Raw genomic sequence first — 17,613 nt, forward strand, 5'->3', positions numbered from 1 at the left:
AGAGTATTGCTTGAATATGCTTAACAAATGGAGACTGATCATGAAAAATTGATGATTGGGTATGTTTGCACAAGTCCTCTTCCTCTTAGAATATGTACACAGCGTGGAATGGAATAACGTTAACAATAGCATAGCTTCTGCTGGGTTATGATGTAGTCAAAGACATTTCCTGTCATACCACATCAGATCAGTACTGACCTATTGTCCAGATGCAAAAGCAGATGGGATGTGGGTTATATGTCGTTGAGAAACCTTTAACTCTTGAAGATGGGTGACACATTTTGCCATAGAAATCCTCTATGGTAGAATATCTGTAGGCTGCCTTCTTAACTCTAATATTTCATATTTACTACTCAATTTAACCACCCTCCCCTCCCCCACCAACTTCAGTTTTCATTTCAATGAAAGAGATTTCAAAACTCATGCTTAGCTTCATCATTGTTTGCCGCTTTACCCTAAGCCCTGCCCTGTAAATGTCTTTCACTTAAATATTGCAAACTTTAAAAAGTACTATTTAATTAAATAGTTCATTAATTTCTGTTGCTACCTACACATCAACGGAGCCCACAGACGTGTGGATTCGTTAGTGTGCAAATTATTCTTAACCTATTGCCGGCATTCATTTAGCAATTCCTTCACCAGAAGAAAATGGCTCCGTTATAATTTATCCTTACGTTGACAATGAATTTTAGCGTAGAATCTTCCACACAAAAAAGACTATTGTTATACTGTATTTATACAATTTCACTCCTGATACTACCGACCCTACTCTGAACGATATCATACCGCGCTGCGTTTCCCATTAATTATTACCCCAACGAAAACAGCTAAAAGGCTACTAATAAAAGTTAAAAACTATTAATTTAAGGAAGTTATTATTCCCAGTTGAGAAAAATGGACTTCAATAACGACTTTGCATATTTTCATGCATGCGGCTAAATTTAAACATCAAATAGGAATATTTTAGATTTTTTTTTTATTTTTCTACAGGTATCTAACGCGTCTGCAAGCTTTAAACTTACTTTCCCAAATTTAACAGGATTTACGTCACGGGAAGCTGGGTGTCCCCCGGAGGAAACAGGTGGGCAAGTTTGCGCTCCCCCGTCCCAAACTACTGTTGGGGCAGGATTGTCGGACGTGAAGATGTTGAAGATATTTGGAAGGTGTCCTTGTTTATTCTGGGTGGCGATAATTTTAGACCTGGTAGGGTTGTCCCTCCTGTTGATCGGCGTTTTTGCCCACGTGCAGGTCAGCGGCAGGGGCGTCGGAGACTGCTTCATCTATACCGGTGCGATCGTCGTCTTCTTCAGCCTGGTCTGGTGGCTCTCCTGGTGCACGGGCAACATTGAGGTTTCTCTGGAGGAGCTCGAGAAAGGCGCCGTGGTCAAGGAGAACAGCTTGGCTAAGCTGACCAGAAAGCTTTCCGAGAGGTTGACAGACAGGAGGCACATTTCACCCACGGAGAACGGTGTGTGGATTAAGAAGGGAGCCGGAGAGCTGTCCACGGCCAACGGCTGGGTGGTGGCCAGGGAGCGGGGTGAAGTGTCGCTGCAGCATCTCAACTCATCAAGATACCTGGATCTCAGTAGCGTATGGCGGCCCGGGGAGCAACAGAGTGGAGAGCGGTTGCTCTAGTCTAGACGGTGAGAACTATGAAGTTACCTGCATGAGCCGGAATTCAGAGGGCGAATGAACCAGAAAATGCTGACAGATCAAAATTGGGAACCGTATTGTTCCGTTATTTGCAACCTATTCACTGTAGATTGGAGAACTAGACATTGGTTGTTTTTCTTAGCGGAAAATTGCTCGAATCCGATCTTCGAATTTCACGAAGTTAAAGCACACGACACCAGGGAAGGAGTCTACTGCTGAAAGTTAGGCTAAAGTTACCCTTCTCTGTGCTGTGCTGAACTCAAATTATAACGGACTATTTGCAGTTGATAATGTACCGATGTAAATCTTCCTTGGGTGGGGAGTAATAGTCAGAGATAAAAGGGTTTGCAAATCTGCCTTGACACAATCGTTGTTTGAACAATTAACACAAATTAGCAGGGGCGAACTCCACACTGGAATTGAATGGCAGTAATTCGGGCAGGGAGAATGGGATTAAATAAACAGCTGGTGATAGGCTATCTTGATTTGAAACTTCATTTTTCATTTTGTATATATATTATACACAATTACAACAATAAATTAGTTTCTCTCTCGATCACTCATTCAAGGTATGTATGAGAAAAAAATCAGAGACATCCTGATAGAAATGATTGAACACAATTATTATTGTGAATGACTGGTTGGGTCAGTAGTTGAGCTGGCATTCTGCGGGGGTGGAATGTTAGGTGAGTAAAAAAATACAGATGTGCATAATGCAGAGAGGTTAGTTTATCCCACTGGTAGGAAGAACAGAAAAACAAAATATTGTTTAAATAAGGCTTACTTCATTTTAAGATAAGACCATAAGATATGGGAGCAAAATTAGGCCATTTGGACTATTGATATGCAAAACCAGTCTATCATAGCTGATTTATTTTCTCTCTCAACCCATTCTCCTGCCTTCTTCCCATAACCTTTGATGTCATGACTAATCAAGAATTTATCAATCTCTGCTTTAAATATACTTACTGACTTGGCCTCTACAGCCACCCTTGGCAACAAATTCCACAGATTAACCACCCTGTGGTTTAAGAAATTCCTGCTCAGTTCTGTTCTAAAGGGATGTCCTTCCATTCTGAGGCTGTGCCCTCTGGTTTGAGGCTTACTCACCACAGGAAACATCCTCTCCACATCCACACTATCTGGGCCTATCAGTACTCAATAGGTATCAATGAGCCCCCCCCCCCCATTCTTCTAAACTCCTGCGAGTGGAGGCCTAGAGCCATGAAATGTTCCTCATACGTTAATCATTACATTCATGGATTCAATCTCGTGAACCTCCTCCAGAGCCTATCCAGTGCCAGCATATCTTAGATAGGGGCCTGAAACTGCTCACAGTATGGTCTGACCAATACCTTGTAAAGCCTCAGCATTACAACCTTGCTGTTATTTTCTGGTCCTAACACTACATTTGCCTTCCTTACCACGGACTCAACCTGCAAGTTAACCATTAGGAAATCCTGCACAAGGACTCTCAAATCCCTTTGCAACTCTGATTTTTGAATTTTCTCCCTGTTTAGAAAAGAGTCTACGCCTTTATTCCTTTTACCAAAGTGCATGACCATACACTTCCCTGCAATGTACTCTACCACTTCTTTACCCTTTCTCCTAATTTGTCTATATCCTTATGCAGACTATCTACTTCCTCAATACTGCCTGCCACTCCACCTGTCTTTGTAACATATGCAAACTTGGCCACAAAGCCATTAATTCAAACATTCAAATTACTGACATATATTGTGAAAAGAAACGGTCCCAATACTGATCCCTGCGGACCATCACTAGTTACCAGCAGTCAACCAGTGAAGACCCCATTTATCCCCACTTTTTGTCTCCTGCTAGTCAGCCAATGCATTCTGCTAGTATCTTTCCTGTGATGCCATGGGCTAAGTATCCTCATGTAACATCTTGCTTCTGAAATCCAAGTAAACAACATCCTCAGATTCTCATGAATCTTGAAAGATCAATACTAATGGCTTCACAATCCCTTCAGCTACCTCTATCAGAACCCTGGGGTGTTGTCCATATGGTACATGTGTTTATCTGCCTTTAGACCTTTCAGCTTCCCAAGCACCTTCTCTTTCGTCATAGGAACTACACTCAGTTCTGCCCCCTGATACTCTTGAATTTCTGGCATACTGCTAGTGTTTTTCACAGTGAAGAGCGAAGCAAAATACTGTTTTAAGTTTACGCATTTCTTTCCCCCCACTACTACCTCTCCAGCGGTTCAATATCTACTGTCGCCTCTTCTACTCTTTATATATCTAACAAAAACTTTTGATACCCTGTTTGATATTTCCAGCTAGCTTACCTTCATATTTGATCTTTTTTAGTTGCCTTCTGTTGGTGTTTGAAAGCTTGTAGAATGCATATGAGATAGCTTTTTAGACCAGTTTGTGATTGAGCCCACTTCAGGAAAGGCAATTCTGGGTTGGGTGTTGTGTAATGAACCAGATTTGATTAGAGAGCTTAAGGTAAAAGAATCTTTAGGAGACAGTGATCAGAACATGATAGAATTCATCCTGCAGCTTGAGAGGGAGAAGATAAAGTCATAGTATTACAGTGGAGTAAAGGGAATTACAGAGGCATGAAAGAGGAGATGGCCAGTGTTGATTGGAAGGAAACACTATCGGATGACAGTACAACAATAATGGCTGGAGTTTCAGGGGCAATTCATAAGAGTCAAGATGGATACCTCCCAAAGATGAAGTATTCTAAAGGGAGGATGGGGCAACCACAGCTGACAAGGGAAGCAAAGGCAGCATAGAACTAAAAAGGGGGCGTATAATTTAGCAAAAGTTAGTTGGAAGTTAGTGGATTAGGAAGCTTTTAAAAACCAATGGAAGGCAACTTTTTTAAAAAAAAAAGACATAGAAGTGATGTATGAAAGTAAGATCAGCAATGATATAAAAGGAAAACAAGTTTTTTTTCCCAGGTATACAGTATAAAGAGTAAAAGAGGTGAGAGTGGATATTGAACCACTGGAAAATAATGCTGGAGAGGTAGTAATGGGGGGGGGTCAAAGAAATATCGGGCAAAGTTAAGTATTTTGCATCGGTCTTCACTGTGGAAGACAACAGCAGTATGCCAGAAATTCAAGAGTGCCAGGGGGCAGAAGTGAGTGTAGTTGTTATTACTAGGAATGTGCTTGAGAAACTGAAAGTTCTGCAGGTAGATAAGTCATCTGGGTCAGATGGAATGCGCTGCAGGGTTCTTAAAGAGGTAGCTGAAGAGATTATAGAGCCATTAGTAATGAGCTTTCAAGAATCTTTAGAATCTCTGATCTTTTTTGGATTTTTGGAAGGCATTTGACAAGGTGCCACACATAAGGATGCTTAACAAGATAAGAACCCATGGTTTTACAGGAAAGATATTAGCATGGATAGAAGATTGGCTGACTGGCAGGAGGCAAAGTGTGGAAATAATGTGGAAGCATTGGTAATGATCTTTCAAGAATCACTAGGAATTGTTATGGTTCTGGGGAAATGGAAAACTGCAAATGTCACTGCAATCTTTAAGAGGGAAGAGAGGCAAAAGACAGGAAATTTTAGGCCAGCTAGCTTGTCATCAGTGATTGGCAAAATGTTAGACTCTGTTATTAAGGATGAAGTTTCAGAGTACTTGGGGGCACATAAGGTACACCAAAGCCAGCGTAGTTTCTTTAAAGGGGAAATGTTGCCTGACAAATCTTTTGGAGATTTTTGATGAAATAACAGGCAGAATAGACAAAGGAGAGTTGGTGTTGTTGTTTACTTGGATTTTTAGAAGACTTTGCGTAAGGTGCCACATCTGAGGCCGTTGAACAAGGTAAGGGCCCATGGTATTCATGGAACGATTTAGCATGGATAGAAGATTGGCTGATTGGCAGGAGGCAAAGAGTGGGAGTAAAGTGAGCCTTTTCTAGTTGGCTGCTGCTAGCTAGTGGTATTCTGTGAAGGTCAGTACTGGGGCAGCTTCTTTTCACATTAAACGTCAATGCTCTGGATGATGGAATTGGAAGCTTTGTGATCAATATAAAGATGGGTAGAGGGGCACATAGTGTTGAGGAAGAAGGGAGCCCGCAGAACGACTTGGACAGGTTAGGAGAATGGGCAAGGAAGTGGCAGATGAAATATAGTGACACACATAAAAAATGTTGGTGCATGCAGCAGGCCAGGCACCATCTATAGGAAGAGGTACAGTCAACGTTTCGGGCCGAGACCCTTCGTCGGGACTAACTCATGAAATATAGTGTATGGAAATGTATGGTCATGCACCTTGGTAGAAGGAATAAAGGTATAATCTGTTTCCTAAACAGGAAGAAAATTTAGAAGTTGGAGCTGCAAAAGGATTTGGGAGTCCTCGTGCAAGAGTCCCCAAAGTTTAACTTGCAACTTGAGTCAGTAGTAGGGAAGGCAAATGTATTGTTGGTATTCATTTTGAGAAGACTGGAATATAAATGTGCATTAGTCAAGCCATACTTAGAGTATTGTGAGCATTTTGGACCCCATACATAAGACAGGATATGCTAGTGTTGGAGAGGCATCCAATGGGGGTTTATGAGAATGATCCCAGAGGTGAAGTGGTTAACATACAAGGATCGTTTGATGGCTCTGAGTCCGTACTTACTAGAGTTTAGAAGAATGAGGGGGTCTCATCGAAACTTATCGAATATTGAAAGGCCTAGGTAGAGTGGATGTGGAAAAGATGCTTTCAATAGTGGGAGAATCTAGGACCAGAGGGCACAGACACAGAATACAAGGATGTTCCTTTAGAACAGATGAGGAGGAATTTTTTTTTTTACGCCAGGGAGTGGTGAATCTGTGGAAGTCATTGCTACAGATGGCTGTGGAGGGCAAGTCATTGGGTTTATTTAAAGCAGAGGCTGATAGGTATTTAATTAGTGAAGGCGTCAAAGGTTACAGGGAGAAAGCAGGGGAATGAAATTGAGAGGAATAATAAAACAGCCATGATCAATTGTTGGAGCAGACTCAATGGGCCGAATGATGTATTTCTGCACGCAGTCGGGCTGATGAAGTTTAGAAGAAAAAGAAACAGCTATTGAAAGAAAAGGTGAAGCAAATATGCTTGGCGACTAGGGTAGTGCAGTCGCCCATTGGGTTTTTGTGGCAAGATGCAGAAGTAGATTGCCAGGCCTTCTGTGCAGATACTGCAGTTGCCGAGGCTGGGACCTGGCCAGATTTGAACTCAGGACCATCTGCCTCAAAGTCCAATGCTGATGCCACTACACCACCAGCCAGTCCACACATTATATACTTGTATATAATTATTCAGTCCATTATTTCCATTAGTTAGTGCTTCTGCTCTGCTACATAAATCAGAAACAAACACTCCTTTGTTACAAAAATTATCCATCACATTTTAATTGCAATGTTTTTAAAAAACTGTCAATTTAAAATGAGTGATAAATATACCAAGTTTTGGGTTTCATCGTGTACTAAGGTTAAATATTTCCAAAAGTTGAGTTATCATATAACAGATCAGAGATTCTGCAGATGCTGGAAATCCAGAGCGACACAGAAAATGCTGCAGGAACTCAGCAGGTCAGACAGCATCTATGGAGGGGAGTAAACAGTTAATGTTTCAGGCTGTGACCCTTCATCAGGAGTGGAAAGGAAGTGGACAGAAGCCAGCATAAGAAGGCGGGAGGGAGGGGGACAGGGCAGGAGTGCAACTGGTGGGTGAAAGGTGAAACCAGGTGAGTGGGTGGTGGGTGGATGGATGAAGTATGAAGCTGGGAGGTGATGGGTGGAAGAAGTAAAGCCTAGAGATGGGATCTAATAGGAGAGGACAGTGGACCTTGGAGTAATGGAGGGAGGAGGGGAGCCAGAGGGAGGTGATGGGCAGGTGAGAAAAGGGTGACTGGAAGTGGACGTGAAGATTATACATGTGAAATCACTTTTGCATTTACAATGGTTAGACTATCCTTACTGCTTAAACTGATTTCTTCTGTAAAGATGAAATAATGCTTTCAAAATGGAAGATTTATGTTTAGATTAAAGGAACTGGTTTTCCCATTTCAGGCATCCAGTGTTGACCTCACTAAAGTTAAGCCACATGCCTGAGCCATGGCAACGTGACTGGTTTAACTTCAGATGTGTACCTTCCAGTACAAGTGTCAAATGTTCCTCATTCACACCCTAGTAGATAAACAATAGAAACTGGATTAAATCTGTCCATCCAATTTCATTGCAGATCATTAAAACCAGGGCTCATTCTTTTGTCTAATCAGTGAATCCTTAATTTTCTGCCCAGAATATTGGACTGAATTCAAAACTTTAATTTACACTCTTAAACTATCCTCAATACTGAAAGAATTTATTACAATCATGCAGTCTGATCCATTGATAAGAGTGTAATAGATACGTTAGGAAAGTTATTATTCTAATTAATTATGAATTTAACAAGCTAATTTAATTTGTCAGCCCGGAGTTGATTTCCTAAGCTACGCTTTCAACATATAAATGAAAATTGATTAATGCGCAAAAGGCTCACTGCACGTTAGTCCAAGCACACGCATGATGAAAAGGATTGTATTTTCTTTTTCAGTCATGCATATGATATTTAGACAAGGTCCTATTGCTGATTAACAGGATGTGCCAGTCACAGGCTGTTACTCTTGCTTAAGTTTAATCTGTCCTGTATCTGAGCTCATTTCCACTACTCAGACAAAAATAAAAATAGTATTTTGTTCCCTACTCCATACTTAAAGAGCCCTTGAGCATACCACGGTCCTATAGCAAAAAGAACTTTCATGACGTACTCCACTGGATCTCAGCTTTCATTCTTGTTCTGTCTACCCTTCGGATTTAAATGCAAAGCCTCACATCAAGTCTCATTATCACCTGAGATTCTTTTTATTTAATATGCATCTATCAAATTCTGTAAACATTGCTATCCCGTTATTGCTGTCTTGAACATTGTTATAGCTCCCTTGATCTTCCATTCCAAAAATCAGTAGAATCAAGTTTAATATTACCGGCATACATCATGAAATTTGTTAGCAACAGCTGTACAATACATGTTTAAATGTAGAGGGAATAAACTGAATTAGAGTAAGCATATTTATGTATATTACATGGTTAAATAAGCAGTGCAAAAACAAATGAAAAAGTAGTGAGTTAGTGTTCATTGGTTCAATGTCCATTTAGGAATTGGATGGCAAAGGAGAACAAGCAGTTTGCTGAATCGCTGGGTGTGTGTCTTCAGGCTTCTGTACCTCCTTCCTGATGGTAGCAATGAGGAAAGGGCATGTCCTGTGCAAGAGTTAACTGAGAAAGACATTTTGCTCAGTCATTGCACTGGGCTCTGCATGCCAGGAACCTGATGCAGACTCCTGTCTTCCCCAGTGTTGTGTCCTGGGGTTCCCTTACCGTGATGTGACGAGGCTGCCTGTGAAGATTGGAGCGGAGCAAACTGGAGGAAGTGGTGCAATAATGGGGCTCAGGGTTACACCATAGCTGCCATGTGAACGTGAGCCATTGCTGAGATCTAGCAATGCCGTCTTCCAGTCTGAAGACTTCCCGGACTCCATAGTCTTCCTTATCACCCATTTACTGCATGTGATGGAAGCTGCTGTGTCCTTTCTTTGCTCTGCTGTGCAACATTGGTGAGGGCAGAGCTTTCTGTATGTTGGCGAGATGAATCGCCTTCAACACCCAGTGAAGAGGGCAGGCAGGACAGGGATTCTCTACAGGATTCTTGATATAACAGTGCTGTCAGCACGTGCCTTTCTTCCATGTAATGATATAGTGATTCTTTTAGCACTGGTTCTATTAGTATTCTTGTTCCTTATAATCCACCCCAAGTGTTCAACAAGACAGCAACACAAACATTGCCAATCAGTCAATTTCATTTGGCCCTTGTAGGTTTAGTGGATACACAAGATGATGGTGCTAGTGCTTCGTCCAGCTGATCAACTCTAATTCTCGCAAATGTATGAATATTGGAAATGATGAGCACTGATTACCAAATGTGAAAAGAAAAACAATTTTTGCAGTTAAATGGTAACTTGTAACTCATTTTCCGTCTCAGGCAAAGCACCTCCCGTCATTGAATACATCTACAAGGAATGCTGCTGCAAGAATAAAGCATCCGTCATCAAAGACCCCCAACATCCAGCCCATGATCTTTTCTCACTTCTACCAGTAGGCAGGAGGTAGAGAAGCTTTTGGTCCCATACCACCAGGTTCAGGAACAGTCATTACCCTACAACCATCAACTCTTAATCTGGCATGGATAACTTCACTCGCCACTCTCTACTCTAAACTGATTCTACAACCTCCAGGCTCACTTTCAAGCATTCTTTGCAACTCATGTTCTCAGTGTAGCGGTCTTTGCCCCACTGACCCACTGTTGCCTAGGGTAAATAGCCGTCGACCCCGCCAAACAGTGCAATTGCTTTGGTGCGGATAAGGTGTGAGTTGCCCGATGAACAGCCACAACACAAATATGAAACAATATACCAACTGCGAGTAAAGAATTATACTTTGTAGCAAATTTTTGGTGATGGGTTAGTAGAAATAACAAAAAAAAATAGGTACCGCATAAGTAACTTATCAGTCTTGTGAACATAGGATTTTAATACATTGGAGCTCATGCCTCCGATTCTCTCCACACGTCCTTCCGAGACTCCAGCCACCCTCCGGTGTCCGCCGCCCTGGAACCGCTGTCCGTTCCACACACATCCGTCCTCTCCGCTCACCTCCCGAAGAGCCCACACTCCTCAACTCAGCACACATATACTAGATAACAGAACATGACCTCCATTGGCTAACAAATGAATACAATTTCCATTGTCTCCCTGTATAACCGAAATATTGCAGTTACAGAGAACCCCTTGCTCAGCAGTTAACATTACGAGAAGCCATTTTAATATAACACTTCAGAGAAGCCATTTTGGTAATAAGCGATCAACAGTTAATAGTCCACCTAGTATACTGAGAGCCCTACATCAGCATTATTATCTTTATTTGCACAATGGCTGTTGGTTTTTGTTTATGTAATTTTTTTTGTAAACTCTATTGTATTTCCCTTTTGCCTGCAAAAAAATTCTTGAGGTAGTTTATGGTAACATATGCATACTTTGATAATAAATTTACTTTGAACTTTATTGAGAAATTGGAGTCTCGGAGAATGGGATATGACAGAAGTTTATGATTAGTGACTACTTATAAGCAACTTAATACATCTGTTGACTGACTATCTATGCATGCTGTATGATAATTATGCGCCTATTTGAAAGAGCAGGCTTCTATCATTGCCTTAAGTAAGGAAAACAGAAATTGCTGTGACAGATAAACTGCCCCTGATGACCCTAGTCTGGCTTGCCCTACAAGCAGGCTGAACATGACCACCAATGGAAGTATCATATCCATCTGATAAGCCAAGCCCCAAAGGCTTAACTGCATCGAAACTGTCAAAGAAGTGTTGAAAGTTCGTGAATCTTCAGCATTCTCAAACATTCAAGACAAAAATCACATCATGAGGGAAAAAATAAAAACATTTAAATTTAAAATTAAGTGCTCAACATTAGGAGAGACAATACATTTAAGCTGATTAGGTAAAAAATTTAGTTCCCTTAAGCTTCTGTCTCTTCCTTACAGCTGATCTTGTCCTAAGGAATGAATGGAGTCCTTGAACCTGTGCCATATCCAGATCTAACCTTGCACAGATTTTGTAGGCAGATTTCATGCTTGCTTTGCAATCCTGAGTAATGTGAAAACTGGTGATTCTCAAGGAAAGGAAACAAATAATGAATTAAATGATCTTATTTTAAGTATTGATTTTGAAGACTATTGAACAGGAAACAAAGAAAGCTGAAATTATGCCATGGAATCTCTCTTGTCCACTTAAGCTTGACATTGTTAAAATTTTATTCAGAAGTTGATCCCTCTGACAGCACATGACTGCTGTTCCATTGAAGTGTCAAACTAGTAGACATTTGCTTTCTGCCTCGAGTGAGAATGTTAGTTACTGTGCTGAGGTAACTTAAAAAGTTCAAATATATTTACAGTGAAATTCTTGGCTATGCATGTTAAAAGTAGCAGTTATTGAAATAGTTTAAGCACAGTTGTAATTTCTTTTAGGAAAGGTACTTGATAGATGAACGTTTTTTTTGGTTACACTGTAACCGAGCTCTGGTTGGTAACCTTGACGCTCTGAAATGGGAAATTCCTTTGTGTGAGTAGTAGATGCATTTCTCTCTGTAAAGTAAAATCTTTTGGACAGTATTGCTATTGAATAGATAACCTGCATTTATTTCACAGCATTGGGATATCTCAAAAGAGCTTTTAAAATTAAGCATTTTTTAACCTGAGAAATGTACTAGATGATTTGTCCAGAGCAAGATTCTTCTACTGACAAACTTAAGTTTTTACTAAAGTTAGGAGATATTTACATAGACACCTGAGGTGAATTCTTGCTTTTTAAACAACGCTATGCAATCTTTCACCACTGCCCTGAGAGGACACAAATGTCTTGATGTTAATCCTTCACCTGAAAGCTAACACAAGATTTCCCCAGTGCTCACAGTAAATTTCACTGTTTTTGTGAACCTAAAAATCAGTGGATAATAAAAATCTAAAAACAAGACAGAAAATGTTGGAAACACTTGGTAGGTCGCTGAGAAGAGAGAAGTAAACTTATCAACACTGCCCTCAACCGCATCTCTTTCATTTCACGCACGTCTGCTCTTACCCCATCCTCCCACCACCCTACCAGGGATAGGGTTCCTCTTGTCCTCACCTACCACCCCACCAGCCCCCGCATCCAACACACAGTTCTCCGAAGCTTCCAACATCTCCAAAGGGGTCCCACCACCAAACACATCTTTCTCTCCCCCCACTTTCTGCTTTCCACAGGGATCACTCCCTTGTCCATTCATCCCTCCCCACTGATCTCTCTACTGGCACTTATCCTTGCAAACAGAACAAGTGCTATACCTGCCCCTACATCACCTCCCTCAGTACTTTTCAGGGCCCTAAACAGTCCTTCCAGGTGAGGCGACACTCCACTTCTGAATCTTTTGGACTCATTTACTGTGTTCGGTGCTCTTGGTGTGACCTCATGTACATTAGTGAGACCCGAGGTAGATTGGGAGACCGCTTCGCCGAGCACCTACGCTCCATCCACCAGAACAACAGGGATCTCCCAGTGGCCACCCATTTTAATTCCAAATCCCATTTCGATATGTCCATCTATGGCCTCCTCCACTGTCATGATGAGGCCACACTCAGGTTGGATGAACAACACCTTGTATTCCATTTGGGTAGCCTCCAACCTGATGGCATGAACATCGATTTCTCAAACTTCTGGTAATACCCCCAACCTCCTCCATTTCCCATCCCCTTTTCCCTCTCACTTCTTTTCACCAATCAACTTCCCAGCTCTCTACTTCATCCCTCCCCCTCCAGGTTTCACCTGTCACAGAGTGATTCTCTCTCCCCTCCCCCCTCTACTCAGCTTTTTTCCCTCCAGTTCTATCAAAGGGATTCAGCTCGTAACATCAACTGTAGTTTTTTCCAAAGATACCACCTGGCCTGCTGAGTTCCTCCAGCATTTTGTGTCTGTTGCTCAGATTTCCAGCAACTGCAGATTTTCTCTGTAGTAAACTTAATATTTTGGTTGAAGGCCCTTTGTCTGGTCTTCAAGCTGAAATATTAACTTTGTTTCTCTTTCCACAGATGCTGCCTGATCTGTGAAGCATTTTCAGCACTTTCTGATTTCATGGCAACCTTTTTTTCGGTTCAGTCAGTGAAATGCAACAAAATGCTGAGTCACAGTCAACGCTAATATTCCATTCAAGGAGGAAATTTGAACCAGAATCGATATGACTAACATTCTGTTGCACAAATGTGTATTACGTGGAATGTACGGTTGAAGAGATTATGCAACTGGCACAGAAAAGTTCAATAATGAGAGGTGTGTAAACATCAACTCATAAATTAGTGTCAGAGGGTGGATACTCTGTTAAGAATGTGTTAATTTGGCAACATGGAATATTGTTGGCTGGTTGTGGAGGGGTGTATTGTTGGAAACCAGTGAATATAACTCATTAATCCTTCAGTTTTATTTGAATTAATGGGAAATTGCTTTAATTGGGAATTTAGATAAGTACTGGTAGCCTGTGGGGAGGGGGTGGGTGCAGCAATAAACTTTGGTCAGCAATAAAAGGTTCAGAGGAAAAGTGGTTATATCTTATCTGTCTCCACCCTTCTTCTGGACTGGTGATATGGAAAATATTAGGAATACTTTAGTTAGGTAGTATCAGTGAAGAGATAAACATATCTGTACAGAGACACCTTTGTTTGCTTCATAGCATATTCTCAATTTCCTTAACTGGAGTGATATTAACGCATTTGGCTTAAGCTCTTCCACTGAAACCTTAAAATCTATGATAGTGTTGACGTTGATCAGGTGGCGGGACTGTCAGGTCTTTTATACCTACTATACATTGACCACCATTTACAGTTGCAAACAGTGTATTGTGACTTGATTCTGTACATCAGATCATGGACCAATTGGACACCAAGATAGCGTAGCAATTAACGCGATGCCATTCCAGCTTGGGATGTCAGAGTTCGGAGTTCAATTCTGGTGCCCGTCTGTAAGAAGTTTGTACGTTTTCCATCTGAGTGCGTCTCCTCACACAGTCCAAGGACTAGCTAGTTGGTTAATTGGCCATTGTAAATTGTCCTGTGATTAGGCTGGTGTTAAATATGTGGGTTTCTGGTCAGCACAGCTCAGTGGGCTGTATCTCTAAATCATGGGTTCCCAACCTAGGGTCCACAGATCCCTCGGTTAATGGTAGGGGTCCATGGCATTAAAAAACGTGGGAACACTGTCTCTAAATAAAAAGATTCCATTTTAGATTTATGTTTATTTTGAAATGATTCTGATCTACCATTAATCTGAAATAGCTTTCAGATCTCTTAAAGCAGCAAGTTAGACTATGGTGCTCTCCTCTTTAACATTATTCTAGCTGCACTTCTTATAGTTAACAGTAGTTTACCACTAACAATGGATGTTTGGCTTGTTTACTTGCCTTAATAAACACTGCAAAGAAGAATCTATGGGTGCAACACACAGTTTGATTTCCTTATTGCCCAAAAAAGCTACTGACCTCTGTTTTAAACCTAATCAAAGACCAAATTTTAGCAACTCCACTGGGGTACAGAATAACAGACATTTACAGCTCACTTCTAAAGTGGTGACCTTTTATTGTGAAATTACAACTCCCAAGTCCAATTCCTCAGCCATAACTGGTTTAGGGCAGTGGCTTGACACGTCTACTGATTACAACTAGTAGAGCCACAGCCTCTCAGTGCCAAGGACCTGAGTTCAGTCTTGATCTCGCTGTCTGTGTGGAGTTTACTGCACATTCTCCGTGTGACTATGTGGATTTGCTTTAGTAATTCTGGTTTCTGGTTTCTTCCTACATCACAAAGAAGTGCAGGCTGAGAGGTGAATTGGCCACTGTGAATTCCCCCTAGTGTGTGGCTGAGTGGCAGAATCTGATGGGAATTTTATTTTAAATGGGATTGATGAATGTACTGTAAGTGGACAGATGATGGATGGTGTGGACTTGGTGGGACAAAGAGCCTCTTTTTCTACTGTATCTGTTTTGAGTTGAAGAAATCAGAGGTTGCAGTAAACCGGTGGAGCAGTGTTTTTGTGGGGAGACCCAGTTTGACAATGCAAGACTTCTGAGAGACCACTTTTTGAAGGTCCAAAGCTTCCGGAGAAACTTGTCGTTCCCACAGCACTCGGACATTGGTCTGGGAGTCCAGCAGTGGGCACCAAGAGCCGGTGATTTCCTGAATAATACACAAACAAATTGCTGGAGGAACTCAGCGGGTCAGGCAGCATCTATGGAAAGGAATTTTTTTAAAAAATCACGTTTCAAACTGAGATACCTCATCAGGGCTGGTGGTTACACTGGGAAATGTGCTTGTGAAACCCAGTTGCATCTCAGTTCATTAAACTGGAGAGGAAGAGATTAAAGAAGCATCACTAGTTTGTTGGTAACTTAGATATTTTTAAAAACTGTTTTACCAAAAAATGTTTAAATGCCTAAGTTTTTTTCCTAGTTTTTAAACACCTAATTATTTCTGAAAGATGTTCAATGGTTTTCCACTTGTTGAATGTCCAATATTCATAGGCACTCAGTCATCTCACAGGTGCTAAGTCTGGGGGGTGTACGCTATCAACCTATCATACAATTACGGGGGCAGGCTTTGCTTTCATTTTGTTGGGAGGACCTTGTAAAATAGAGGCCTCCATAGTTTCAAGAACCAAATTGTCACTCCAGGTAATAGTGGTAAAGGCAGTTAGCTCGTAGTCCACTGATCAGGTTGGAGGGAACCATCCCCTGTGCCTGAAGCTCTCTATGGAACACATCTTATGCACCATGGAACTCCATCTATACTTGGTCAATTTGAGCTAGAGGAGATGGTAAAACTCCAACCGTGTGTGTGTGTGTGTAAGAAGCTGCGTCTAAATCGTCGTGGTCAGGCTTTTGAACTTCCTCTGTGGTAACAATGTAAAGAGGGCAGTCCTGGATGATGTGGGTCCTTGATGATGGATGCTGCCTTTTTGAGGCATTGCCTTTTGAAGGCATCCTTGGTGCTGAAATGCTAGTGCCCATGATGGCACTGCCTGGGTTTACAACTTTTGCAGATTTTTCTGATCCTATCCAGTGTACAATTTTTGTAGAAAATTGCAAAAGACTTTGATGACATACCGTGTCTCCTCCAATCTGTCATGCTACATCAGTATGCTGGGCCCAGGATAGATCTTCAGAGATGTTGACATCCGGGAACTTGAAACCGTTCGTTCTTTCCATTACTGATTCGTTGATGAGGATTGGAGTGTGTTTCCTCAATTTTCCCTTTCTGAAGTCCACAGTCAATTCCTTGGTCTTACTGATGTTGAGGGCAAGGTTATTGTTTCAACACCACTCAACCACCTGATCTATCTCACTCCTGTATGCCTCCTCGTCACCTTCTGAGATTTTGCCATCAGTAGATGCGTCATCAGCAAATGCTTAGTCACAAAATCATGGGTGTAGAGAGAGTAGAGATGTGTGCTAGGTATGCATCCTTGAGGTGCGCCAGTGTCGATGGTCAGCGAGGAAGAGATGTTATTTCTAATCTGCACTGAATGTGAGCTATTGGTGAGGAAGTCAAAGATTCACTTGCAGAGGGAGGTAGGGGGGCCCAGGTTTAGAGGTTATTGATTCGAACTGAGGGTATGATTATGTTGAAGGCTGAGCTGTAATCAACAAACAGAAGCCTGGCAGAGGCATTGCTATTGTCCAGTTGATCCAAGGCCAAGTGGAGAACCAATGAGATTGCATCCGCTGTGACCTTTTGTGGCAAAAGGCAAATTGCAGCAGGTCCAGATCTTTGCTTAGGCAGGAGTTGATTCAAGCTGTGACCAACCTCTCAAGCCAGTTCATAACAGTAAAAGTGAGTGCCACTGGGCAATAGTCATTCAGGTAGCTCACCCTGCTGTTGGGCACTGCTATGATTGTAACCCTCTTGACGCAGGTGGGAGCCTCTGAATGCAGCAGTGAAAGATTGTAGGTCCTTGAACACTCCCACCAGTTGGATGGCAGGGATTTTCAGCGCCCTTCCAGGTCCACCACCAGGGCACAACGCCTTGTGAGGGTTCACCCTCTTGAAAGATGTTCTGATGTTGGCCACCAAGACAGAGACCAGAGTACCAGATGCTGGGAGGGTTCACACAGGTGTAATGTCATATTCTCTTTCAAAGCATACCGAATAGGCATTGAGTTCATCTGCGAGTGGAGCATCACAGCCATTTGTGACGTTAGGTTTTGCTTTGTCACAGTTAATAGCTGATTCTGTCTCTAACTTCAATTGGGATTGTTTTGCTTTGCCCTTAAAATAGCCTTCCATAGATCATACCTGGAGTTGTATATTTCTGGATCACTGA

The 17,613-nt window shown here is 41.8% G+C and overlaps 1 protein-coding gene across 4 annotated transcripts in view; it reads left to right on the forward strand.

Annotated features, from left to right (window-relative positions):
* Positions 1-1,058: 1,058 nt before the first annotated feature.
* The window catches only part of LOC134336491 (transmembrane protein 238-like), a 37,322-nt gene continuing 20,767 nt past the window's right edge, over positions 1,059-17,613 (forward strand). For 2 of the 4 annotated variants that reach the window (XM_063030761.1, XM_063030759.1), the window contains exon 1: positions 1,059-1,643. In XM_063030761.1, the coding sequence (XP_062886831.1) occupies positions 1,144-1,635 (492 nt within the window). In that variant the 5' untranslated portion in view covers positions 1,059-1,143 and the 3' untranslated portion in view covers positions 1,636-1,643. Of the gene's footprint in view, positions 1,644-8,804; positions 9,181-9,687; positions 10,519-17,613 lie in introns of those variants that run through there. The other 2 variants (XM_063030763.1, XM_063030762.1) reach the window with 2 other exon arrangements.

Source organism: Mobula hypostoma, chromosome 22 (genome assembly GCF_963921235.1).
Source record: "Mobula hypostoma chromosome 22, sMobHyp1.1, whole genome shotgun sequence".
NCBI classification, from domain to species: Eukaryota; Metazoa; Chordata; class Chondrichthyes; order Myliobatiformes; family Myliobatidae; genus Mobula; species Mobula hypostoma.